The following is a 26,182-nucleotide window of genomic DNA, read 5'->3' on the forward strand; positions in this document are numbered from 1 at the left end:
GTATGTGCATGTGTCTGAGTGTGTGAAGAAGGTAGTCAATGGGGCCGAAGTAGGCAGCTTGGATGGACCAGAGTGAAGGGGACAGCCTGGGGACCTGGTCAATAGTCAGCCCCCTAGCCTCACCTAAGGGGTATATACATGAAGGACAGGAGGGGAGGGGCCACTATGTCACTGTTCCTCCTAGGTATCTCCTCCCTCTTTACAGCTCCAGGTCCCTGGAGGCTTTGGAGCACCGAGACATGCTAACCCACCTAGGCAATAATTGCTCGACCATGGCGTATATACCCCTAGTCTGGGTCTCTCTTCTAGTAAAAGGAGAACAGCAAGTTCAGACAGGTCCTATGACTTTTCCACGGTCACCCAGCTGCCTAATGAGAGAGCAGAAATGGGCGTCTAGATGCTCTAGTGCCCTTGCCCATCATCGTGTCAAATCTTCTAGGAGAGAATAAAAGTTGAAAGATCCTCTGTGCTCCAACACGTCAGCTTTGGGTGGGACTCTGATTTACCCTGAGTGAAGAATTAACCTGAAGCTGAGAAATGCCCACCAGGAGCAAAGAGCATGACTGAGTGGGCTCAAGGGTGTGGCAGATGTGGCAGAGGGAGCCAGGCTGCCCAACCTCTGGCCCCATGAGCCACGTCCTCTTCTCCTCACTCCTTAAGCACCCAAACCTAAGAAGTGCTGAAGATGTGGATGCACTGCTGCTGGGCATGGCCTCCCAGATTGCCGAGAGAGAGGACCATGTAGTGGTTGAGGATGTACAAGGTGAGCCCGAGGCTGTCCCTGCAGGCTGTGAATCTCTGACCCCTGGGAGGAGATCCAGCTGGACCTGCAGAGGCAGGCAGAGAGGCAGGGCTGAGGGCTGTATGTCACCCCTTGCTGAGAGAATTTCTGATCCACTGACCATGATCCCATTCCTTCCCCATGGCTCAAATGTTCCTGGCATTGGTTGGAGTGGTCTGGGCTGGAGGCTGCCTTGGTGGCCCTCGACTTTCTCCACCTCTTCAGTCTTTCTTTTTCAGATTTCTGGCCTGGTCCACTGAAGTTCTCCCGTACAGACTACCTGGCCAGCTGCCTGCAGCGGGGTCGGGATCTAGGCCTGCCTTCTTACACCAAAGCCAGGGCAGCCCTGGGTCTGTCTCCCATTTCCCGCTGGCGGGACATCAACCCTGCACTCTGGAGGAGCAACGACACTGTGAGGAGGGCTGAGTGGGAGGGCCTGGGTACCCCATTCCCACACAGGGAAGATGGGTGGTAAAACATGGTGCCCAGAGACAAGCACTTCATGCGAGGGCAAGACTCATGCATGTCGCTTTTCCCAACCTTGTACACCAAGTCCAGATTCCAAGAGACCCCAAGTCCAGCAGGATTAGACTTTTGAGTCTGAAGGCCAAGGTCCAGCAGATATGTATTGACTGTCTATTGCACCCAATGCATGTACTTGGTAGACACTGGTCTTGTTACTCTTAACGATCCTAGAGTGGGTATTGCAGGTCCTTGACGTAGGAACAAGCTATGTTTCTGTGTGTCAGCTTTCCAGCTGCCTTCACCCTACGTTAGCTGTACACTCTGAGCTATCACCTGTGGGCAAGTGGCATTGCCTACTCATCAACAGACCAAGTCTGATTGCCTTACCATTTTGGCACATTCTCCTTGGCACGGTCGCCTAGGCATAGGGGTGTTTCCATAATTGTGTGCCTAGCGCCTTGTGTTTTGTCCTTACTGGAGAGTTACTGGGAAGAATCAAAAGGCGTATTATAAGGAAGCGCTATGCCGGGCATGGTGTCTCTTGCCTATAATTCTAGGATTTGGAAGACAAAGGTAGGAGGTTCAGGAGTTCAAGGCCAGCAAGTTCCAGGCTGGCCCAGGTTCCAGGAGACCCTGTCTGAAGAAATGCTCTCCTCACCCCTCCCCAAAAGTAATGTGTACAGTGGTCTCACAAACTTAAAGAACATTTTTTTATAAAGATAGGTAGGAATCATGAGACAAGTCAATATAACAGTTCGTTGGCTTCAGCGAGGTATCATGGAATGAATCTGGTCAGGTACTGAGAACACAGGTAAAGAACAGGAGCCAGTTGGATGGCTCGGCGGGCAAAGGCACTTGCTGTTAAGTCTGACAACCAAGTCTCATGCCCCAGGGCCCATGGTGGAAGGAGTAAGCCGATTCCTGAACGTCATCCTCTGGTCCCCACATGTGGATCATAGTGCAAGCCATATACAACTTACACACACACACACACAAATTAAATTAAAAATAGAATTAAGTTAAAAACAGAGTGGAAAGCTCTGGTACTGGGTGAGGTGGCACATATCTCTATCTCAGCACTTGGGAGGCAGAGACGGGAATACCTCAGTTCCAGGCTAGCCTGGCACACAGAGGGAGACTCTGTTTCGAAACAAGCAGCATGCATGGTGATCCCCCTGCCTCAGTCTCTCAGTGCTGGGATTACAGATGTGAGCAGCTGGGGCCACAAATTGCTAGGGATTTAGTTTTTTAAAGGTTTTTTCTTTAACTCTAAGGAGAGAAGCCTTTTAAAATATCATTCAACCTCTTACATGCTGATTTGCTTTTCAGGTTCCGTATCTTCTTAAGAAATCATGTAGAGGACTGGCTGTTGGTTTTATTCAAACTTCACAGAACAGGAAGTTGAATATGTGGAAAGTTGAATATGTGTAAATGAGTTAATTTGTGTAAAGCACTCAGAGCAATGCCTGGGGTGGAATAGATACTCTCTCGGAATGAGTTATTGTTCAGGTCATTTATTATTATGATCCCTGCAGCTAATCCCTGGGAGCTGTCTCTTTGCCCAAGGCTGATTGCTGGGTCCTCTCAATCATCCTGTGTTCCAGGTGCTGGAGGCCACAGCTGCCCTATACAATCAGGACCTGTCTAGGCTGGAGCTGCTCCCAGGGGGCCTTCTGGAGAGCCATGGGGATCCCGGACCACTTTTCCGCACCATTGTCCTTGACCAATTCGTCAGGCTGCGAGACGGTGACCGCTACTGGTTTGAGAACAGTAGGAATGGGTAAGGCTTGCCCGGGCCTTGTCTCGGATCCACTGTGGCCTGGACCACAGGCCCTCGGCCTGGTCCTACACAGCCCTCCCAGGCCTCAATTCCAGCCCCGCTGGGTCTCCAGAGTGAGGATTTGTCTCTGTCAGCTCCCTAGGCTGGCAGGCTCTCACAAACAGCTGTGGACCAGGGACTCCTGGCATGGGATACCTGAGTGTGGGGTCCTAGGTCTCTCCCTAACCATGACAGCTCCCCACCTCTCCCGTGCCCAGACTGTTCTCTAAGGAAGAGATTGCAGAGATCAGGAACACTTCCCTCCGGGACATTCTAGCGGCTGTCACCAAGGTGGACCCCAGAGCCCTGCAGCCCAATGTCTTTTTTTGGCTTGCAGGTAAGGGAACTAGAAATGGCTGGAGGGGTGAAGGTCCAGTCTTGTCCTTCCTCGACTGTAGGCTTGGTCTGATGTGCCTGGGTGAACACTCGAAGTGTGGTGTGAGCTAGGGTTCTGCCCTTGAGAAGTTCGGTTTTGGGTGCCAGGGCTGTCACATACAGTTTCCCTGTGTACAAGCCCAGGAGGTGACAGATTGGGGGGGGGGAGACCAACTCTTTCAAAGACCCGGGGAGGACTTGTGAGTAGCATTGGAAGAGCCAAGTGAGAGCAAGGTTATTATACTCACAGGGGTGGTGAGAGAAGCGCTCTCTCTCTCTCTCTCTCTCTCTCTCTCTCTCTCTCTCTCTCTCTCTCTCTCTCTCTCTCTGTGTGTGTGTGTGTGTGTGTGTGCCTGTGTGTGTGTGTGTGTGTGTGTGTGTGTTAGAGAAAAGGGTGTTGTCAGAGATTTTGAAGTTCATACTGGGACCTGCTTGCCACCCACACAAGCAAATGCCATGATCTTGCTACAATGACGGCGGGGGGGCGGGGGGGGGGGGCGGGGTGTAAACAGCCCCTTTCTCTCTAGTTCCCAGAATACCCTCACCTCCTCTGTTATCACCCTTCTCCATGAGCTTGTGCCAGATTGTAGCCCAGTACCCAGTCTTCTGACCTCCTCTGCCTCCCCAGGAGACCCCTGCCCACAGCCAAGTCAGCTGAGCACCGAGGGCCTGCCAGCCTGTGTCCCCCCCTTCATCCGGGACTATTTCAAGGGCAGTGGATTTGGCTTCGGACTCACCATTGGGACCCTTTGCTGCTTCCCCTTAGGTAGGAGAGTGATGGGTGGGCAAGGTGGGGCTATTGGAAGGTGTCATCTAGGGGGTGGGTTGGGGTTGTTTCGCGTGTGACAATGAATAGTACAGAGCAACTGTCCCTCTGGGTGGGAAGGAAAACACTAGGGGAAGGAAAGGTGTCTGGCTGCAGATAAGTGAGCTCCAAGGAGATTTGCCTCCTTGATCTCCGGAGGTGCCCCCAGGCCGAGTCCTGGCCCACACCTGTTTGGAAGAGCCTGCCAGCCTAGGGGACTGTCGGAGACAAATGCTCACGTGAGAAGCAGAGCTAGGGCAGACACAGTTTCTGGAGCAGGAACACGGTGAGGCTGTGGCTGGGTGGCCCAGCAGTCTGGTATGGTGTGTCTAGCTTGTGGCTTGGGGAATCCAAGTGTGGACTTAGTCCCTGGCTGGGAAGGGACCTGAGTCATGGACGCGTTTGGTGACAAGACTGATATTTTAGACATTATCCAGAGCTCCCCAGGGGAGGCAAAGCCGGTCCTTTCTTGGAGCCTCACACAGTTTGAAAGTTGTGCCATGCAGCAGGAGGGTCGGAAGGCAGGACCAGTTGGTACCCTTCCCAAGGAAAGGAGCTGAGAAGGGAGCGACTCCCATCCCCTCCCACCCTCACTGTGCCCTGAACACCCTACCCCGCTCTCGGCCTCAGTCAGCCTGCTCAGCGCCTGGATTGTGGCCCGGCTTCGGATGAGGAATTTCAAGAGGCTCCAGAGAAAGGACCGTCAGAGCATCATGTCTGAGAAGCTTGTCGGGGGAGTGGAAGGTAGGCCTGGGGGTAGCCGGGGTGGTGATGGGAAGAATATGACTTAGGGATCTGGTCCCTATCCCCATCCCAGGAGCCTGTGGAAAAGGCTGCCCGTGATTTAGGGCTACTGTAGGTGAAGCCTGGGCAGGTGAAGGAAAGGCATGGTAGGCATCGGACCTGCAGTTTTCCAAGTTTCAAAGCTCCTCCCGATGATCCTAAAGAAATGGAATGTGATACAGCAGTGGAAAAGTCGTAAGATCCTGCTTTCATTTCAAAGGGCTATGACTCACAAGTCCCCGGTGGCTTTGCGGCATCTTACGCTGGAATTGGAGGCAACAGGGGTAATTAATGAAGGTCTGAAGTCAAGCATGGATTGGAATCTTCATGCCTCCGCTGTGGACTGGCTGTTGGTCCTTAGGCAGATTTTGTTTTAAAACTCTAAATCTGTTTCTTCTTATCTGTAAAATGGGGATGCTAACGGTGCCTGTATCTTAGGTTGTGAAGAAATGCAATAACTCATTCAAAGCACTATGGTGAGCATCCAGGAAGCACTCAGGGGACAGTGGTCCTTATTCTCCTCATGGGTTAGAGGAGCAGTAGAACTGTTGAGGAGAGAATGACCCTCAGGGCCTAGGAAGGGGCCACGCTGCCGCCGAGACCCTCTCCTGGCGCTCTCTTTCTTGATGTGGTCTGCTGTACCCCAGCTGACCCAGCCTGGTCTCTCCCTTTCCAGCCTCGGAGTGGCAGGGCCGCAGGGAACCCTGCCGGCCGGTGCTCGTACACCTGCAGCCTGGGCAGATCCGAGTAGTAGATGGCAGGCTCACCGTGCTGCGTACCATCCAGCTGCGGCCCCCACAGCAGGTCAACCTCATCCTGTCCAGCAACCGTGGCCGCCGCACCCTGCTGCTCAAGATCCCCAAGGAGTATGACCTGGTATGGCCTAGCTGGCCCCCATCACAGATGAGGCAGTTAAGTGGAAGGGAGGGAACACTGAGCCGAGAGGCAGGGTTTCTGGCCTCTGGTCCCCAGATGCAGTGACTGGTAGAGAGTTAAAATATGAATGTGTCTGTCTTGTCCGGGACCGTGCTGGCTGACACGGTTTCCTCGTACTCTGGCGGCCACGGCAGCTTCCTTCTTTATTGAAGGATGCTCTTATACGTCCTAGTTAGGAGTTCCTGGAAGAACCTGGGTCCTCTTCCCTATTCTCCCATTTCAGCCAAGTGGATTTTCAGGCGCTTGGAGGGGAGTTAAACAGGAGGCTGACTGTGGGTTCCGACGACCCCACTCCCAGTCCACTCCACTCTCTGCTCCCCTCCCCACCTCCGGCTTTTGTCCAGTATGGAGTAAATGGCTCACGTAAGCTCATATTCCCTTCTGTAAGTGGAAAGACGGCATCTCTTTGGCAAGGCCGCACAGATGAGGCCTCGTGTGATCCGGGTGAAGCCCCGTCCTCTGGGAGGCTCTGACCTGGCTGCTCCTGCTGCCTTTCTAGGTGCTGTTGTTTAACACGGAGGAAGAGCGGCAAGCCTTGGTAGAAAACATCCGGGGGGCTCTGAAGGAGAGCGAACTGAGCTTCCAGGAGTGGGAGCTGCGGGAGCAGGAGCTGATGAGGGCCGCAGTGACGAGGGAGCAAAGGAGTCACCTCCTGGAGACTTTCTTCAGGCACCTTTTCTCCCAGGTGTGTGCATGGGATCAGATTTGGTGTGTGTGTGCGCGCGTGTGCGTATGCGTGTGCATGAGTGCATGCGTGCATGCGTGCATGTGTGTGTGTGTGTGTGTGTGTGTGTGTGTGTGTGTGTATGTGTGTGTGTGTGTGTACCTATGGAGGCATCCTTACCTGCTTGAGGCCATGTGGGTGGTGTCTCAAGGTTTGAATTCTCAGCTCGTAAGTCTCCCATGATTTAGGTCAAGTGACCAGACTTTTTTATGTTCCTGGAGTCCTAGGCCAGAGACCAGATCTGGAGGGGCGGGGCTAGGGGCATGTCCCAACTAATTAGGTTCAGCCACTTGCCTCACAAACCAAGGTAATGGTGGCTAGTCAGGGAAGGAATCTAATCAACATGTGGGGAGGACAGAGAGGGAACACTGCCACACTGTCTTTGGGGGGGGGGGGATCCGACACATTCTTCCAGATTGTACAGGGAAAGGGCAGAGGAGGGAGCCCAGAGGCACTGTCAGTCAGCCTTAGTCAAGACACGGTCTGGTTGATTAGAATTTCAGTCTCAGTTCTGCACACTGACTCCCGAGAATGTGTTCCTCCTTGTCCCTTAGGGAACATTCTGGTTCCCACAAGATGATTCACTTTGCTTAGGTGAGCAGCCTCAGTTCCTCATGGAGTACCTGCCTCTCTTTGGGGAGTAATCTCATCAGGGCTGGCCTGCCTGCCGGTTCCGCTGCTCCTGAAGACAAGGGGACTGCATTTAGGCAGTAACTACAGGCTTCAGGCTCCTTTGCAGGGGTCTGGAACAGGTTGTAAAATCCGGTGGCCAAACACCTTTGTTACGCTCACCTCGACGCCTTCAGCCTTGAAAGGGATGAGGTAGATTAGGTAGATTTAGGGCTGGTCACCCTAATACCACAGGAAGTTTTTTTTTGTTTTGGTTTAAAAAAAAAAAAAAAGGTTTGTTTTAATTATGTCCATGGAGGTGCACACATGATTGTGGATGTCCACGGGGCAGAGACAGCACATCCCTCTGCAACTTGAATGATAGGCAAATGGTTGTGAACCTCCTGAGAAACCGAATGTTGGTGCTGGGAGCTGAACTTGGGTTCCCTTGGAAAGCAGTCTGTGCTCTCAACTCCCTAGTCTTGGGTCCAGCCTGAGCAGGAAACCGAAGCCTAAAGGAGATACACATAGATGCCAGGATTTAATCTGCTCTGAGGCGTCTGTAGAGCCACACGAAGAGCTGGTGCTCTTCTGCAAAAGTACTCTCTGAGTTCTTTTCACACTTACTGTGGAGATGTCTCTACCCATCTCAATCCTGTCTCCCAATGTAAGGCTCCAGGGAGACAGTGTGCAGGAATGAAGCAGAGCAAGCCGGTACAAACCCCCCCCCCCCCCCCCCCCGAGACATAGTCCATCCCTTCTTTGGGGAGCGCACCTTGAAGCATTAATATCTACCATATGGACTTGTGAGAACTACCGGAAAGCTGTGAAAAATTAGGTAGAAGGGAAAATCCCAAGACCGATGTCCACATCTAGTACAAAATTAAAGATAACCTGGATAGAACACCGAAGTCGAGCTAGGAGATGAAATGTAGAAAGCATGGTGGCACACAGTTGTAATCCTAGCACTGTGAAGGGAGAGAACAGGAGGATTGGGAGTTCAAATCCAGCCTGGACTACTGTCTTAGAACCAAGAGTGTCTGTGGATATCACTTCAGTGATGAAGTGCTTTCTGGGATGTGTAAGACTCGGAGTTCTGTTCCCAGTATGGGGCTCAAGGTAGACATAGATACAGTGTGGGTCCCAAGAAGCTAATTACTCTACTGGGATGGTGATGATATTCACACAAAAGACTGGTAAGGGATGCAGATTATAAAGGTGATCCAGGAAACACGTGATCTAAGATGGTAGAGAAGAAAAGCTTCCAGTCTGGTGTGAGATCATGATGGAGGTGAGACTGGGAAGGGCACAGAGTTGGAGGAGGTTTGGCCCAGGAGAAAGCAGTGGGTAGGACTGAGCAGAGGGGCACTGTAAGGGAAAATTAGAGTCTAAGAAGGAGCAAGCTGGCTAGCTGGGAGAGAATTCATACAGGAGGCTGTCATTTAATGGGCATGTAGACACGGACTCTGGGCCAGATAAACTCTCCAACTACTGAATATAGAGTGTGCACAAGAACCAGGGGACCCTCAGCTGGTGGGGTGGGGCTCTTTGCTAGGGCACAAGTGGGTTCTGGGTGCCTGCACTCAGTTCAGATTTCATCAAGACGAAGGGAAGACCTCGTTCTGGGAGCTTCGTGGACGGTTAGGTCTCCCCATAGCTGCCCTGTACTTTCCACTTTCCGACCGTTTCCCACACAGCCTCTCTTGTCCATCTTCATAATAACCTGTGGGATAAGTAGGGCAAGTGAGGAAAGGAAGCCCAGACAACCAAAGGGATGTGCCTGAGGTCATGTAACCCATCGGTGGCAGGGTTGGGACATGAACCCAGATCTCTTACCTCCAGCCCCAGGCTCTTTCCACTAAAGCACCTTGTTTGAAGCTGCAGTGTTTGCCTCATGAAAACACAGCCAGGCTTGGACTGAGCATCTGTTGACAGGCAGGAAAAACAGGTATTATAGCCTGTGGCCTACCTGCTTCCCTCACTGTCTGTCCTCTGGCTGGGGCAGTCCCTGGGTGAGATGGAGATGGCCTGTAATAAGAATTCTCCTCTCCCAACCCTTTAGATGTAAAACAGACATAGTCTCAGGCACCCCAAAGGAGGACTTCCGCTTGGCTTGGAAAGATCTGGGAGACAATGCTGTTGGCAAGCAAGGCCTATCTTCCATTCTCTCGACTTTCTCTCTGACGCTTCTCCCCTCTCTGTGTCTCTGACCACATCGTGCTCAGGTTACAGCGTGTGTGGGACCTCTTGGTTGTAACTCCAAACACCCAGGTTGGGTCGAATGGGCACACTTGGTTCAATCAGCTAAGTCAGGCCTCTGTAGTATAAATGTAACTTACAGACCTGGGCTGCTTATGAGGGTATGTGCTGGACAGATGCTTCAGAAAGCGGCCTCACCCACCTGCAAGTGAAGGCTGCCTTCTCTCACCGACCTCCCACCCCACCCCTGTGTCTGCCTGAATGCAGGTGTTAGACATCAACCAGGCAGATGCAGGGACTCTGCCCCTGGACTCTTCGATGAAAGTGCGTGAGGCCCTGACCTGTGAACTGAGCAGGGCTGAATTTGCGGACTCCCTGGGCCTCAAGCCCCAGGACATGTTTGTGGAGTCTATGTTTTCTCTGGCCGACAAGGATGGCAATGGCTACCTATCCTTCCGGGAGTTCCTGGACATCCTGGTAGTCTTCATGAAAGGTGAGAAAGGAGAAAATAATTGTTCAGACAGAGTGGGTCACTGAAGCTGAAGTGTGGCTGACCTGTTGGAAACAGAGCCAGCCCTGAGGCTAGGTCTTTAACTATGGCAGATGCCTGGAAGTCTAGTAAGGGGTTCTGGGGGCTGAGTAGGGCTCTCCTCACAGGATCCTCCTTCTTTCAGGCTCCCCCGAGGAGAAGTCTCGCCTTATGTTCCGAATGTATGACTTTGACGGGAATGGCCTCATTTCCAAGGATGAGTTCATTAGGATGTTAAGGTTGGTTCACTCCAACAGTCAGGACGGGGGCCTGCCAGGAGGAGAACGGCCCATCAGAGGGAGAGCTGTGAAGGAGAAGTCGGGCACTTCCTCCTCATCTTTGTAACCAGAGCCTTCTAGAACCAGTCAGGAACTTGGGATTCAGCTAGCTGGGACCCTGTTGTGCCTCCCCCACCCCAAGGCCTGGTGGGATAGTCAGTGAGTTGGTGCCTGCTCCCAACCCTAGGTCCTTCATCGAGATCTCCAACAACTGCCTGTCCAAGGACCAGCTGGCTGAGGTGGTGGAGTCCATGTTCCGGGAGTCCGGCTTCCAGGATAAGGAGGAGCTGACCTGGGAGGACTTCCACTTCATGCTGCGGGACCACGACAGTGATCTCCGCTTCACGCAGCTCTGTGTCAAAGGTGAGGTTGCCTGGCTGGCAGGGCTGACCTAGTGTCAGGCATAATTCCTACATACTTTTAGGAGCCCACAGAAACACTCCACTTAAAAACCAGAAGAAAAATCAATAGAATAATGAATACATAGTATAGCCAGCGTGGATTATATTCTCTTTTATACCCATGTAATTATCAAATAAAATCGCAAGTTTATTTTTATTTGTACAGAGGAAAGGGCCCAAGAAGGGTAGAAATGCCTCGGGCCCAGGAATGTAGCCTGGCTCCCGCAGTGGGTGGGGTGAGGGTGGGGTGGGATACTTCTTTTGTTTAGACAGAGTCTTGCTATGTCATGGCTGGGTGGCCTGGAACTTGCTCTTACACCAGGCTGGCCTTGAACTTGTGGCAGGTCCTCCTGCTTCTGTTTCCTAAGTGCTGAGACAACAGACTCCTGCTACTACACCCAGTTTGCGGTAGGAGATGTTGACGGGAACCCTGCTTCTCCTGGATCCTTGCCAAAGCCACCCCACCCCGCACCTCCAAGCTTAGTGCCCAGAGAAGGGAGGAAACAGTGTCTCTTTGTTACAGCTCTGCTTGGGCCAGGCTACATTCTCAGTGACTAGGTTGTATGGTTCCGGACAGAGGGTGGTGTATTGGGGGTTTTATCCCCCCAACTCCCACCCACCTCCTGGCTAAGTGCTCAGTAAACATTTGCCGAGTACATCGAGACCCAACGCTGCTGTCATCCCCCCTACCCCCTGCCCTACCTGTGCCTGACTCAAGTGGGTGGGGGGCCAGGGTCTGAGTGAGGGAAGGGACCCATCACAAAGGCAGGGGGTCTGTGTGTGGCCTGCTCTGGGCTGTCACAATGTCTTCGTAGCTTGAGATTTTCCTTGGGACATGTTGAGGCCGAACCCAGTCCTTCCCGGGATTATGAGAAAAGTGGGGGCTGGCAGCATCGTTGGGCAAGATGTGGATCAACTTCTGCAAAGGCTTCCTCGGGCCTGAGGGCGAGGGGAGCCGGTGAAGAGGAAAGCTGATCCTGTAGCTTCCTAGGAAGCCAAACAATGAGCACTTGGCCTGAGGGCAGAGGCCAGGGAGGCACCTGGGAGGGAGCCAGGCTACACAGTCCTGGGGATAAGTCAGGCCTGGGATGACTGGGCAGGGGACTGAGGATTCAGCGGAAGGTGAACAATGGGCAGTGTCTCGTTCCCCTTTTAGTCAGCACTGGGCTTCGTTCTTCCCTTCTGATCTTATTTGAAAGGATCTGACGTGACAGCCCTTCTCTTTGGCCAAGACTGGGTCGTGATTACTATTGCGCCACATTTGCTGTTTGCTGAACAGTTGGAGAACACAGATATCTGTGCTTGGTGTTACACACTTGAACTTGGGGTGGAGAGATGGTTCGGTGGTTAAGAGCACTTGATGCTCTTGTAGAGGACCAGGTTCGGTTCCCAGCACCCACACGGCAGCTCACAACCATTTGTAACCAAGTTTCAAGGGATTAGATGTCCTCTTCTGGCCTCCTCGGGCATCAGGCCTGCATGTGATACACATAAATCCATGGATACAAACACTCATAAACATAAATTTAAAATAAATAATTCTTTAAACACTTGAATTTCATGTAGATCAGTTTACTATAAACCAAGACATCTCTGGGGTTGGTTCAGAGTTTAGAAGTGGTTCCAGGTCTCCTGTAAGAACTTGGATTTGCCAAGCAGTGCATGCCTTTAATCTCAGCACTCAGGAGGCAGAGGCAGGTGAATCTCTGTAAGTTCAAGGCCAACCTGGTCTACAAAGAGCACTCCAGTACAGCCAGGGCTGTTACACAGAGAAACTCTGTCTCAACATCTCCCCCGCCCCCCCCCCCCCCCAAAAAAAAAGAGAACTTAGATTTGCAGCTCAGCCTTGCCTTGCTCTCAGTGTTTAGCCCTGATGGGAACAATGAGATGAAGTTATTATTATTATTATTATTATTATTATTATTATTATGAACATTTTCAAACACAGAAAGACTTTTGAGTGACCTCTCTTATAGCTCTCTATCATTGATTGGTAGATAGGTGAGTCCAGTTCTCACTGGGGCCAGGAGCTGAGGTTGGGGTCTCCAGAGGCAGGATCTCCTCTGAATGGAGACTTTCAACAGGTTTGAACATAGCAAAGAGGGGATGGACCCTGTGCCTCGAGCTAGGTTCCCCCAAACTCTGGGCTCTGAGCTGTTCCCTCACCAAGCTCTGCATCGCAGGGGTGGAAGTGCCTGAAGTCATCAAGAACCTTTGCCGTCGGGCCTCCTACATCAGCCAGGAGAAGATCTGGTAAGCTTCCATCTGGAAATATTGGGTAGTTGTCCCTTTGTTCCTAAAGTGGCTGAGGTTGGGCACCCGCCCCCATCCCATGAGGCACCTTCATGCAAATAGAAAAAGGGCCCACTTCCTCCAAGTGGGTACATCCTGCATCAGGGTGAGGAGAAAAGCTGCTGAGTTTCGTCAAAGCTCACTCAGTGCCGGTGCCAAGTGTCCTTGTAGAGGACACAGTTATATATGGAGACCTAAACTGGGTCTCTGTCTCTCTCTCTCTCTCTGTCTCTCTCTCTCTGTCTCTCTCTCTCTCTCTGTCTCTCTCTCTGTCTCTCTCTCTCTGTCTCTCTCTCTCTCTGTCTCTCTCTCTCTCTGTCTCTCTCTCTCTGTCTACCTATCTGTGGGACTCCTGCTGTCCTGTGTGGAGGGTTTTAATCTTTCCTGGACAAAGTTGGTTTGAAGGCAGAACAGGGCAGCAGGAGGTCGGATGATAGATGCCTTTTGCTTTTCCTCCCTAGCCCTTCGCCCAGGATGAGGACCCACTGTGCCCGCAACAACAAGACTGAGGCATCACCCCAGAAACTACAGTGCCCCATGGACACAGACCCTCCTCAGGAGATTCGACGGAGATTTGGCAAGAAGTATGCCTGCTTTGCCCCTATGGTCTGTGCATCCCTTCAGTAATCCATGCCATGGTGCTGGGCACTCTGCCTTATAGGCAGACAAATACTCTCTGCCCCAGAATGCTTTGGTGCAGTGAGCCTGGTGCGCCTGTCACCACAGTTCCCTGCTGATGAATGCTAGAATGGTAGGAAGGACAAGAGAGCTTCAGGACTCAGGGATGTTTTCTCACCTCTGTCTGGGAAATCAGAGGGGCCTTCTTCATCGAGGGCGCTGCCCAACTTTATCTCTGAGATAAAACCATGACCAAGCCGGGCGGTGGTGGCGCACGCCTTTAATCCCAGCACTCGGGAGGCAGAGCCAGGCGGATCTCTGTGAGTTCGAGGCCAGCCTGGGCTACCAAGTGAGTTCCAGGAAAGGCGCAAAGCTACACAAGAGAAACCCTGTCTCGAAAAACCAAAAAAAAAAAAAAAAAAAAAAAAACCATGACCAAAAGCAACCTGGGGAGAAAAGGGCTTATTTGGCTTACAGGTTACAATCTATCACAGAGAGAGGCCACGGCAGGAGCTCAAGGCAGGATCTTGAAGCAGAAACCGCGGAGGAATGCTGGTTTCTGGCATGCTTCCTCTTGCTGTTCAGCTATCTTTCTTATACAGCCTAAGCTCACCTGCCCAGGGATGGCACTGTCCAGAGTGGACTGAGCCTGTCTATATCAGTTAACAAAGAAATGCCCCAGACATGCCAATCTGATGGAGGTAATTCTTCCCAGGTGTGTCAACTTAACTAAAGCTAATTATGACAGGCCCCTTGAGCCTTCTAAAGGCTCGTTGTGGGCGCCTGGTTGGAGCTACAGACAGGGAGGGAAAGGGCCGTCTGTGAATGGACCCTGGTGTAGGTGGAGTGTAGCCCCAGAGATGGAATGATCACTTAGACAATAGGCGTAGCCTTTGGATCTGAACACTGCTTCACAAGACTGTCCTTCCCAGGCTGTCCCTCAGAGACGCCCCTTGGGGTGGCAGGGTTTCCATTGGTATTGAGTCCCACCGGCCAAGGGCTAAGGCTTCCTGTCTCCCAGGGTAACTTCGTTCCAGCCCTTGCTGTTCACTGAGGCCCACCGGGAGAAGTTCCAACACAGCCGCCGCCACCAAACGTTGCAGCAGTTCAAGCGCTTCGTGGAGAACTACCGGCGCCACATAGGCTGTGTGGCCGTGTTCTACGCCATCACTGGGGCGCTCTTCCTGGAGAGAGCCTACTGTGAGTGACATCACATACCACAAGTCTGGGGCCTGGGATTGGGGCCGACTGTGAGTGACACACATCCCCTGGCTGTGGTAAGTGGCAACAGCATCACCGACAACTGCAGTGTTTTTTCCTCCACAGACTATGCGTTTGCGGCACACCACAGTGGCATCACCGACACCACCCGCGTGGGCATTATCCTGTCCCGGGGCACGGCGGCCAGTATCTCCTTCATGTTTTCCTACATCCTGCTCACCATGTGTCGCAACCTCATCACCTTCTTGCGGGAGACCTTCCTCAACCGCTACATTCCCTTCGATGCCGCTGTGGACTTCCATCGCCTCATCGCTTCCACAGCCATCATCCTCACAGGCAGGGGCCGCTGCCCTGGGGTTCTCTCGGTGCCCGCTGCCCTCGCTAGCTTTCGCCCCTCTGACACGCCTCCCCATCCCCACTTGCACTTAACTTTAACGTGGGTCTTGGGTGGCCTTCTCCGTAAGGATGGAGTTAGCTGGGCTGTGGGATGAAAATTAAGCCCAGGAGCCCACCCTGGCCTAAATGGCTTTGCCTGTGCTTTCAAGGGCACCCCCCTCAACTGCTAACTGACGATCCACCAAGACTCCAGCACAAGGGTACAAATTATTGCTTTCCTAGTTCTTATGCTTTAAACAGATCCGTGAAAGAAACCAAAGGAATGAGCTTCTAATGGCATAATTTCAGACTTGTGTGGTTGTGTTTGTGGGTGGAATGGGGGAGGGCCAGAAGGCCGATTACAAGTCAGCGGCCCAGACCCCAAGGGTGCTGTTTCAGTCCTCCATATCTGCTTGGCATGTGTTGAGCATCCTCACTCGGCTGTCCCTGGGCTCATCACCCTGTCTGGTCTTTCTTAGTCTTACACAGTGCCGGCCATGTAGTGAACGTGTACCTGTTTTCCATCAGTCCACTCAGTGTCCTCTCTTGCCTCTTCCCTGGCCTCTTCCACGACAACGGGTAAGTGTGTGTGTCAGGAATGAATTTCTTGAAGGTAGAGGATAAATCTTCTTGAACAGTGAACGCTGTCACTTTCTGGGCTGGATTGACAGTGACCAACCTGATGGGCTGTTGTACTGCCCCCCTGGGAACTCCAGGAGAGGGCCTGAAGAACTCATCTCAGGACTCTTTGCTGTGTCTTTCACACAGGTCCGAGTTCCCTCAGAAGTATTACTGGTGGTTCTTCCAGACCGTACCAGGTGAGAACTCTTCCCTTCTCTGAATGTCTAGGCTTGACTCCAAACTCCAGGCTTCTGTCTGTCACTAAAAGCCAAACTCACTTAATTCCTGTGATGAGTTAGGCTCTGCCCTCCGGCCCAGAGGACACTTCTGAGCAGTAAGAGCCTTAGGTGACTGCATTACAGCTCCCCCCAACCTTGGGCTACTTCTCCTCTAAGAGGGGCTTACTGGACCCTTTTCTGGACTGGTTCCCAGAGGGTTGGGAGTAGGCCCATCTTCATAAATACTTATGCCTACCATGACCATGGCTTGGAGGAATGCTGTGCCTCAGCTGCACAGGAGAAGGATCAGGCTTTTTATCAAGCCAGACAGAAGCCCCCACCCCCACCATAAGATGTCTTGACAAAGACTGGGAGGGGTGTATTCCTGGAGGGGTGTATTCCTAGCTTACTGCAATCACCCATTTCAGAGCTATAGCTGTGAATCTATTAAGACTTGTCCTAAACCTATTTATATTTTCAGTCCATTCCCTCCTTGGGGTAATGCGTTTTTCATTCATTCTCACTCCTTTCTGTGAAATACAGCAGGAGGTTTTTTTAATCCTACTGCTTTGAACTTCAGAGGGTGCTTGCTGACTTCCGCACACGGGGATTTGGTGGATAAGGCTGTATTTATGCTCTTCTCTCTGTTGACGATTTTACAGGCTGTGGTTCAATCCCTCCTTAACCTTTGCTTTCCCACACATCAGGGCTCTAATCTTCCTAATTACTGTCTTTCTCCTCCTTGATCACTGGAGGCTATTCTGTGTTTCCACACCCCATCCTGGCTTCAGCATCACCCTCTCTGGACCCCTGGCATGGGATCCTCCATGAAAGATGGGGCTTTCTGCAAACTCCAGGCTGGATGAGGGACGCTGTCCGTTTGCTGGTTTAGTATGGTCCCGTGCACAAACTGGTCCAGAGTTCATGTCATGTCCTGTGATAACCAAGCAGAGTGGTGCAGTTTTGACTCCATGGTGACAGAGCCTGGTACTTCCAGTGTGCATCTATTCATTCACTCACTCATTCATTCATTCATTCATTCATTCATTCATTCATTCATTCATTCATTCATTCAGCACACATTTATACAAAGCCTGCAATATATCAGGCCCTGCCACAGCCAGGAGGATCAGTGATGAGACAGCCTAGCGCTGTGCTTGAGGACCTGAGGGTCAGAATAAGGACAGACATTTTAAAAAAAAAGTGATGATACAAGTGGAAAGGACCAAAGCTATGGAAGGTGAGCAGGGTCTGTTGAAACGAACGGTACCTATGATCTGGGGTGTGCCCGGGAGGGGAAAAGAGAGGCTCCTTAGTCCACGACCACTTTGTCACCCCTCCACTTTGGAGGAGGAGTGGATGGGGACCCCGACTGAACCTCAGAAACACCCTCCACAAAGCACACCCCCTTAGTCTCCTGCCCTTTTCTCTTCACAGGCCTCACTGGAGTCCTGCTGCTCCTGGCCCTGGCCATCATGTATGTCTTCGCCTCCCACCACTTCCGCCGCCGCAGCTTCCGGGGCTTCTGGCTGACCCACCACCTCTACGTTGTGCTCTATGTCCTGGTGAGGGTTTCCGGCTGTGAGCCAGGCCAGTGGGGTATAGGCAAGACATTCCTAGGGAGGCCCTGAGGGCTGGGACGTTGATTTTCCATCCCCTTAGTTATTTCAAGTATTCATTTCTCCACATCCCTCTACAAAGATGGAAATTATAGTGTGGGGCTCTTCAGTAGGTTGACCCCATTATGCACCTCTCAGAGGATCCCTCCCTGCCGTGGTTTTTTTTTGGTAGCAGCCCTGCCAGGTTCGTCCACATTCCTCACAGGCTCCCCCACACCGTATCTTTCCAGTCTTTCTCCACCTTTACGTGGCTGGTTTTTGGTTCCTGGGTGGACTGCTTGCACCTTCAGAAGAATTACTCTTTTAGAGAAACTTTAACGGGTTCTATTTTTGTTCTGATCTCATCTGAGAATGAATTAGCCATATCACCCAACTAAACAATATATATAACTATAAAGTTAATAAGATTGCTCAAAACACCAGCCCGATTGATGCTAAGACAGACTTTAAGACTCCACCTTGCTAGGTTTTGGGACAGACAAGTGGTTCAAGAGGACGCTGAGATGGATTACTAGAGGAAAGGAGTTTATTACAAGTGTTATTAACACCATGGACAGACAAAGATGTAATAGCATGGTCTAGGCTCCAAGGAGAGTTCAGGACACAGCACCAGAGACAGACAGAATGGCCGGGTCTCTGAAGACGGTCAGAGCCTAGGTGGCAGAGGAAGGGCTCTCTTATACCTTTTGAGGATGGGGGAGGTTCACAGCAAGAGCCTGCAGCCAGGACGAGGCAGGGAAGGAAGTGGAGAAGAGAATGTTGCACCCCTTGGATGTAGACTCATGAGCTGTCATGATACTGGTCAGTCAGCTATCTCAGGACTCCCAGACAATGCCTGTCAGTGTCTGAGAGCAGACCCAAGCGGAGGCTTGATTCTAACCATTCTTACAGGCCTGTCCTGTTTCCTTCTCCACCTGGGATCCAGGGTTCCTTCCCTTCACATCCCCTCTCTCCTGCTCCCTGCACCCCCCCCTCCCACTGTGTTCTCATCAGCTGACGTGCCTGAGTTACTGAACTGACTCTGACCTGGTCCCTGGGCTTGCCCACCTTCCTCGGGTACACAATATTCCCTAAAGGGCACCCTCAGCTGACTGAGAAGCTGAACCAAGTCCCAAGGCCTGTACCTTCCCACCAGCTGATTGATGGTTTGGCTGTTAGCGTTCAGAGGACCCAAAGCCCCTCCGACCAGCATTTTTATCTCATAGCAGAACAATACCCAGGGGTCTCCTTTGTTCTGAGATGCAGAATGTACCACTGCCTGGGTGTGGCTGAATCCTGTTATCTTCCCTTCCCCTCCCAGATGCAACTCTATCCCCCTGATAGTTGGGAGGACATCTTGCCTGTGGCTCAACACTTCCTGATTTTGAAATAACTATCTGCCTTGGCTTAGGATATTTCTTAGAACTGCTGATGTTTGTTTCCAGAGAATCTCTCCCTCCTTCGGGAGCTTCTGCCTAACTAATTTCCTCCCTCCCTCCCCAGTAGTGGGTGGAACCCTAACCCGCTGCCTACTGCTTTTGCTAAGAAAATGTTCTTTCTTGGTTCTGGTGATAAAATGAGTCGGGAGACCCAGTGGAGTGGATAGCTTGATTCCCTAAGCCCAAGACGACTTTCTGATTCATGGCTGGTTTGTAGACATCACCGGCTTGCTGGGCAGCCCTGGCCCAGCAAATTGAGAGCATTTCACCTGGGTAGGGAGATCAGGGTCAAAGCAACTTCTCGCTTATCACAGGGGTGGAGGGAGGCTTGGCTCTGTGCAGAGAGGAAAGGTATAAGGAAAAGACCCCCAGTGTAGAGCAGGGCCAAAGCAACTTGCTCCCACTTATCACGGCGGGATGGAGGGAGCAGACCCTGAGAAACAATATCTAGGCTGACACCTCAGCCTAGACTGAGCTTCTCCTCCACCTGTGCGGAAAAGGTTAAAACACGTGGAACCCTTGACTGGAGAAGGAATTCCTGACCAAGAGACCTGAATTCAATGACATGGATAGCAACCAAGGGTCTCTCCTGTCCTAGCTCTGTGGCAACGCTAACCCCCGTCCTCAGGAATTTAGGACTTGCTGCAGAGACCAGTGCCCCGTGCACACCAAACAGAAGAAACTGCTGTGCAGTGTCCCAACAGTAAGCCGTAGGAAAGCATGGAGGAGAGCCTCACTTACGCTGACCCGGCTAGGGGCGACTTTGTGGGACCTCGGCCACAGCTTTAGAAGAGGACAAGCTAAACAGCGACAAGGCTGAGTGGACACTGAAGAGCAATCCCGGCAGCAGGACCTAGGGAGAAGGGCATGCACGTGGCTGTAAGCGTGAGAACAGGGTTAGGCTATTCAGGGGACGGAGGAGACAGGCCTGGGGAGTGGCGGGACATGCTGCTGACATGTGGGGGTGGCCGATGAGGCAGAATGGTTATGGCTTATCAGAGAGGTCATGCTGCATGGTGGAGCAGAGAGAGAAAGGAGCAGTGGGTGAGGAAACTAGGCTTGGACCACACCCGTGATTGGGGTGGCAGATGGAATGGGGCCAGCGCAGGAGCTGGAAATGAGTGGCCGGGGAGGCCGAGCCAGAACCAGCAGGACACTGTTGCTGAGGTGGCAGTGAGGCAGGGAGGTGAGAGGGGGTCACTAGTATGACAGGCTGCAGAGCAGGAGCTGGCAGGGCTTAAAGAGGACCCTGTAGTGGGGGTGGGGGGTAGCAGGTGCGTGTAGTCTTAGCTACAGTCCCAGACTGAAGTAGGAGGATTACAAGTTCAGGGCCTGCCTGGTCTACACAGTGAGTTTCAGGCTAGTCTAATCAAATCACTAAGACTACCTCAAAATAAAAAGTAAGAAAAAGCTGGGATGCAGCTCTGTGGTAGAGCACTTACCCAGCACGTGAGTCTCTAGGTTTAATCCCTAGAGAGCAGAAGAAAAGAAAGGGAGGGAGGGAGAGAGTCCTGAGGTGGGGTTATACCCTGTCAGGTTAGTTCATGGAAAAGATAAACTAGTTAGGTGTTCTTAGCCACCAAAAGGTGGAAGAAACAGGGCAGCCCCTTCCCCAACAATTGCCGAGTGCCAAATGTGTACCCAGCAGGCATCACGGAGATCCAAGACCACACTAGCATGGTCCCCACCGCCACAGACCATCCAGGAAAATAATATACACGCGAATGAACAAAAGCTGATCGTGGATGCCGGAAGATTAAGTGAAGAAAGAGATACGCTAGGATGTGACAGACATAAGGCGGAGGGGGTTCCATTTTTGCTGAGGATTGGAAAAGGGGGTGGAGTAGCCATGACAGAACTAGGGGCAGGATGGCCCAGGCTGCCCCTTACCCCTTAAGGGTAAAGACTCTGAACCCTAAAGGACTTATGTTTGAGGACCTGAGAGGAAGAACCAGCTGGTAGGATTCTAGAGGTCAGAGTGCTGCAAGGCCGGAGGGAACCATGGGAACTTCACTAAAGCTTTTTAGACAGAGGCCATGCTAAGAAGTATTTCAAAAAGTCACATCTGCCAGGTGTGTGGATGCAGGCTTGTAACTCCTGCACCCAGAGGGCTGAGGCAGGAAGATCGCCACAAATTCAAGGCCAACCTGGTCTGTCTGTCTTTCTCTTTCCGTCTCTGTCTGTCTGTCTGTCTGTCTGTCTGTCTGTCTCTCTCTCTCTCTCTCTCTCTCTCTCTCTCTCTCTCTCTCTCTCTCACACACACACACACACACACCACATCACACTGGATATCTTACAGAATCCAGGTGGGAGTCAACTTGGCTATGTCTGGAATGATAGTATTCCTTTGGAGAGCTTTGGAAGATGATGGTGGGGTGATTATCTTAGAACCTGGAAGGAACTGATACATGTCGAGGTGGGGAATGGATGCACTGGTGGGTTAGGTCATGGGGTCTGAGGCCAACGCTGGCCCCAGTCTGTTGTGTGTACCACTTCATCTGAGCTGTATTCTTCACTCTGTGCAGCTCATCATCCATGGCAGCTTTGCTCTGATCCAGATGCCCCGATTCCACATCTTCTTCCTGGTCCCGGCAATTATCTATGTGGGGGACAAGCTGGTGAGCCTGAGCCGGAAGAAGGTGGAGATCAGCGTGGTGAAGGCTGAGCTGCTGCCTTCAGGTACAAGCCTGGAGATTGTGAGGGAACCAGCTTGGTTACCAAGGCAACTGACAGGGCACAAGCAGTGCCCAGACCACTCCAGTCTACTGGCCTGGCCCAGTGGAAGTGGAAGGGACCTGGGGTCACTGGGAGGAGAATCTGATGAGAAATGTTCTTTGCTAGAGGACTGGGCCCCTCTTAAGACAGTGTGGAGGAGCCCAGGCCAGGCTTTTCCTTGCTCTGTTCACCCCTAGCTCCTCTTCAAGGAAAGGTTCCAGTGGGGGAATGTCTACCTTGTCATCAGAGCTGAGGCTGTAGTTGGGGGAACTTTCTGGAGGCCATCCTGTTGCTAGGTTCAAGGCAACAACCTCCTGCATCATCCCTTCCCAGGAGTGACCCACCTGCGATTCCAGAGGCCCCAGGGCTTTGAGTATAAGTCAGGGCAGTGGGTGAGAATTGCATGCCTGGCTCTGGGAACCACCGAGTACCACCCCTTCACGCTGACCTCTGCACCCCACGAGGACACACTCAGCCTGCACATCCGGGCAGCTGGACCCTGGACCACCCGCCTCAGGGAGATCTACTCACCTCCAACCGGTGACACCAGTGCCAGATACCCAAAGGTGCCCAGACATCAGGCCAGATACCTACACACTTCTATATCCCCCCCAGCATGACTAGGCTCCCAACTGTACTGCCCCCTCCCTGAATCCAGAGACTGGTTGTCCCAGAGAGCATCACAGACCCAACCCCACCCTGTATTCTTCCTGATGTCATGTGACTCCCTTTCTCTGTCCACCGTTTTCGTGTCTGGCTTCAGAATGATGGCTAAGCTGAATTTAAAAACCACTGCCCTCCCTACAGCTCTACCTCGATGGACCCTTTGGAGAGGGCCACCAGGAGTGGCATAAGTTTGAGGTGTCAGTGCTAGTGGGAGCTGGAATTGGGGTCACCCCCTTTGCCTCCATCCTCAAAGACCTGGTTTTCAAGTCATCAGTCAGTTGCCAAGTGTTCTGTAAGAAGGTGAGTACCAGCCAGCCCACGGGTCCCTCTGCCCGTAGCTCCCGCCTCTGTTTGTGTCTCTGCCACCTGGGCAAGGACAAGTTGGTCTGAAACCTGGAGAGGGGTGGTGCGCTGGAAAGATGCCAGGTTGTCCTGACGGGCAGACTCGGGATACTGATGTCTGTGGGACCCTGCCCAGTTTCCAAGAGCTCCGTCACTCAGCCACGGGGCGAGCCACACAGGAGTAGCTTGTGGGAGTCCCTCCAGGAAGGGCTGAAGGAAGGTGAACTAAAATAAGCAACCAACGAAACTACATTCCCTCTTCCAGACGAGGCCAGCCCTTGGAGCGCCAGCTGGGAGAGGGAAGGGCACCTTCGGGGTGGGGCACAAGTCGAACTGGCTCAGGTCTCAGGGTTGAGGAGAGGTGCCAAGGTAGGACTTGCCGGTGGGTTGGCCCTGGAAGCCCGGCCCAGCCTCCAGGCCCCCTCCACACAGGCCCCTCTTCTGTAGTTCGGACCCAATGGCAGGCCCCTGCTTGTCTCTCTGGGCCGGGCAGGTGAATCAGGTGTGCTGGAATGCAGCAGGCGGAGGCCCAGCCTCCATGCTGTCAGCACTGGAGAAGGGTGACAGTTCCCTTCCGTTCCCCTCCTCGTTCAGTGCCTTCACCTGCAGCACCTGGCTTTTCCTCCTCAAAGTTGACGCTGCCCCACTCCCCCACCCCTAGGGGAGCCTACCTTGCCTCACATTTCAGGCAGCTGGGGATCCCCAAGGGGGCTGATTCAAGTTCTGCCTCTAGGCAGCTGCTCAGAGGTGGCCAGTCTCCTGCCCCAGCAGCTCCCACTGTGCTGGGACCGGCTTGGCCTGAGGAAGCTGCTTCCACCTGACAGACCCTCAGCTCAGTTGAGGAAGGCTCTTTTGTCTGGCACCAGGTTGCTGCTCACGCCTACCTCTCTTTGTCCAAGGGGAACCCACCTCTGGCCTCGGAACCTGGCCCTACTGCCCTACATGCAATTTATTCCCCAGGTGGTCTGGGGACAGGCACAGACTGGCTGAGGTCAGAATTGTGTGCTGAGATCCCTGACCTGAGCTGGCCCTGAGCCCCAGTGTGTGTCCTCAGATCTACTTCATTTGGGTGACAAGGACCCAGCGGCAGTTTGAGTGGCTGGCTGACATCATCCGGGAGGTGGAGGAGAATGACCACCAGGACCTGGTATCCGTGCACATCTACATCACCCAGCTGGCTGAGAAGTTTGACCTCAGGACCACCATGCTGGTAGGTAGGGCGGGGCGGGGGGGACACTGTCAGGGCCAAGGGTCAGCCCTAGTCATGCCCGGCTATGATCCTCCTCCTCCCCACTTCCTTCCCAGTACATCTGTGAGCGGCACTTCCAGAAGGTGCTGAACCGGAGTTTGTTCACGGGCCTGCGCTCTGTCACCCACTTTGGCCGCCCTCCCTTTGAGCCTTTCTTCAATTCTCTGCAGGAAGTCCACCCCCAGGTGAGTCCGTTCCACATCCACATCCGGGTTCTCTTCTCCTTTTATGGTCTGGGGTCTGAGCAAAGTTGTCCAACCCGCTCTTTCAGGGAAAGGCTTGGTCGCTGCTGAGAACCCATTCCTTAGGAGATTGGTAGGTTACAGACTAGAACAGCACAGGTAGAGAGAGCGCCCCGCCCCCAGGCGGGAAGGAAGGAAGGAAGGAAGGAAGGAAGGAAGGAAGGAAGGAAGGAAGGAAGGAAGGAAGGAAGGAAGGAAGGAAGGAAGGAAGGAAGGAAGGAGGCGGGAAACAAAGATCTGCCAACCCCGAAGCCCAAATTCACCCACCAAACGCAAGAGTTCAATAACGGAAATACTCCTTACTATACCCCCAGGACTACCCTGTCTCTAGAAGGAACTAATGGTCACCATGAACAGTGAGTGGGCTGGCCACAGACCTCCTAGACGACAAGCTCTCCCTCAGTTTGAACACTGATTAAGCTGGCCTTTTTACAGTGACCTAGCACTTGCAAAATTGAGCTGGACTTATCGTGGGCCAGCCGTCACCATGCATAGTGAAAAAGAAACCTTCAGTGAGAGCACTGGATGGCTTTTAACAGGACCAGAGAGCTAGCCTGCACCTTAAACGCGAACCTTGCTCTTTTTCTGAAAACCGACCCGGCTCTGCCGGTCAACACGTTCGACTTTGGTTCCTCCTCCTGCAACAGGTCCGGAAGATTGGAGTCTTCAGCTGTGGTCCCCCCGGCATGACCAAGAATGTGGAGAAAGCCTGCCAGCTCATCAACAAGCAGGACCGGACTCATTTCTCGCACCATTATGAGAACTTCTAGGCCTCCGGCCCAGCAGCTCTGCCCACCACTGCCCAGCAGAGCAGAGGCCTTGGCCCGTGCCTTAACCTAGTATTCATTTCTTCTGGCTGCCTCAGCCTTGGCCCTCTTCCCGCCTCCCACCTTGGTACAGGCAGCCATATATGCTCAGGCATCATGTGTGGGCTCAGAAATCTCCAGGACCAGAATGTGTCTGAGCTTGGAGAAGGGGCACTGTTTAAGAACTACAGGTCCAGAGGTAGGGGAGCTCTCAGGCTGGGGACAAGGTGAGGAGTCTTCTAAGGAAAAACGACAGTTCCAGATTCAAGCTGTCAAGTTCACATAGGTCACTGTGAGCCTGCGGCTGAAGCGGTGGTACGGACGCTGGCATCTTTGGGTCCCCTTCCCCGGTGACCTCCCTGTCTTCCGGCTGGGAGAGGTCTGAGCGTGGGCAGGGGCGACTCCACGAAACCCCCAGAAGCAGCCTCAGTGCACGGTGTTGTCAGCCCCTTCCTCGCCCCATACCCGCGGGGAGCAGTGCCCCGCCGCCCTGCCTCCCTACTCCACGAGGCTCTCTTTGCAAATAAAGCGTGTTCCCACCCTTGGGGTTTCCTTTTTTTCTGCCTCGGCTCAGGGTGAGGCTAAGGACACCATCCACCCAGTGGGCTTGGCAAGAATGTCTAGACACCTCGCCAGTTATCTTCAGAGGAAAACAGCTAAGGCTGAGCACCACAACGGAGGTCATTTCCCTCCTCTCGGGGATACCCTGCTTCCCTCTAGCCCGTGCCAGGCTGCTGAAGGCTGATCAGGAAGGGCAGAACTAGCGTCTCTAGAGGCGGGCGGGCGGGCAGCCGGCCGGACTTCCTTCAGGACACCAGCTAGTCCAGGCTGCATGAGGAGACAGACAGACGTCTCCTCGCCCCTCCTGTCATGGAGAGACGCCCTCGCTCCTCAGACCACACACCCTCGCTCCGGAGGGCATCTCCACCGGGTCAGAAACGCCCAGCTGATTCCCGGCGCACACAGGCCGCGCGCGGGACTGGGTGGAGGACAGCGGCCTCCGGGGCATCGGGACCACCGACCCGAGGGCGCCTGGCGCCCCGGAGCCGCCTCCCCGAGGCCCGGCCACCAGAGGG

The 26,182-nt window shown here is 53.0% G+C and overlaps 1 protein-coding gene and 1 long non-coding RNA gene across 2 annotated transcripts in view; one reads left to right on the forward strand and one right to left on the reverse strand.

Moving 5' to 3' along the window:
- The window catches only part of Duox1 (dual oxidase 1), a 34,808-nt gene extending 9,159 nt beyond the window's left edge, over positions 1-25,649 (forward strand). Inside the window, exons 11-34 of the mRNA XM_076570499.1 lie at positions 661-763; positions 1,021-1,193; positions 2,851-3,026; positions 3,284-3,402; positions 4,069-4,206; positions 4,876-4,989; positions 5,705-5,904; positions 6,464-6,649; positions 9,764-9,989; positions 10,171-10,264; positions 10,491-10,666; positions 12,888-12,957; positions 13,458-13,580; positions 14,636-14,814; positions 14,941-15,171; positions 15,690-15,789; positions 15,979-16,028; positions 17,487-17,614; positions 21,612-21,765; positions 22,135-22,367; positions 22,609-22,767; positions 23,864-24,019; positions 24,115-24,243; positions 24,948-25,649. Of these exons, the coding sequence (XP_076426614.1) occupies positions 661-763; positions 1,021-1,193; positions 2,851-3,026; positions 3,284-3,402; positions 4,069-4,206; positions 4,876-4,989; positions 5,705-5,904; positions 6,464-6,649; positions 9,764-9,989; positions 10,171-10,264; positions 10,491-10,666; positions 12,888-12,957; positions 13,458-13,580; positions 14,636-14,814; positions 14,941-15,171; positions 15,690-15,789; positions 15,979-16,028; positions 17,487-17,614; positions 21,612-21,765; positions 22,135-22,367; positions 22,609-22,767; positions 23,864-24,019; positions 24,115-24,243; positions 24,948-25,070 (3,540 nt within the window). The 3' untranslated portion in view covers positions 25,071-25,649. The remainder of the gene's footprint in view (positions 1-660; positions 764-1,020; positions 1,194-2,850; positions 3,027-3,283; positions 3,403-4,068; positions 4,207-4,875; positions 4,990-5,704; positions 5,905-6,463; positions 6,650-9,763; positions 9,990-10,170; positions 10,265-10,490; positions 10,667-12,887; positions 12,958-13,457; positions 13,581-14,635; positions 14,815-14,940; positions 15,172-15,689; positions 15,790-15,978; positions 16,029-17,486; positions 17,615-21,611; positions 21,766-22,134; positions 22,368-22,608; positions 22,768-23,863; positions 24,020-24,114; positions 24,244-24,947) is intronic.
- LOC143272978 (uncharacterized) lies at positions 15,502-22,456 on the reverse strand. The gene is made up of 3 exons (XR_013050706.1): positions 22,333-22,456; positions 21,384-21,773; positions 15,502-16,983 (listed from the first exon to the last, which is right to left on the reverse strand). It is a non-coding gene; the product is annotated as an uncharacterized LOC143272978 (long non-coding RNA).
- Positions 25,650-26,182: the final 533 nt, after the last annotated feature.

This window comes from Peromyscus maniculatus, chromosome 4 (genome assembly GCF_049852395.1).
Source record: "Peromyscus maniculatus bairdii isolate BWxNUB_F1_BW_parent chromosome 4, HU_Pman_BW_mat_3.1, whole genome shotgun sequence".
Taxonomy (NCBI): domain Eukaryota; kingdom Metazoa; phylum Chordata; class Mammalia; order Rodentia; family Cricetidae; genus Peromyscus; species Peromyscus maniculatus.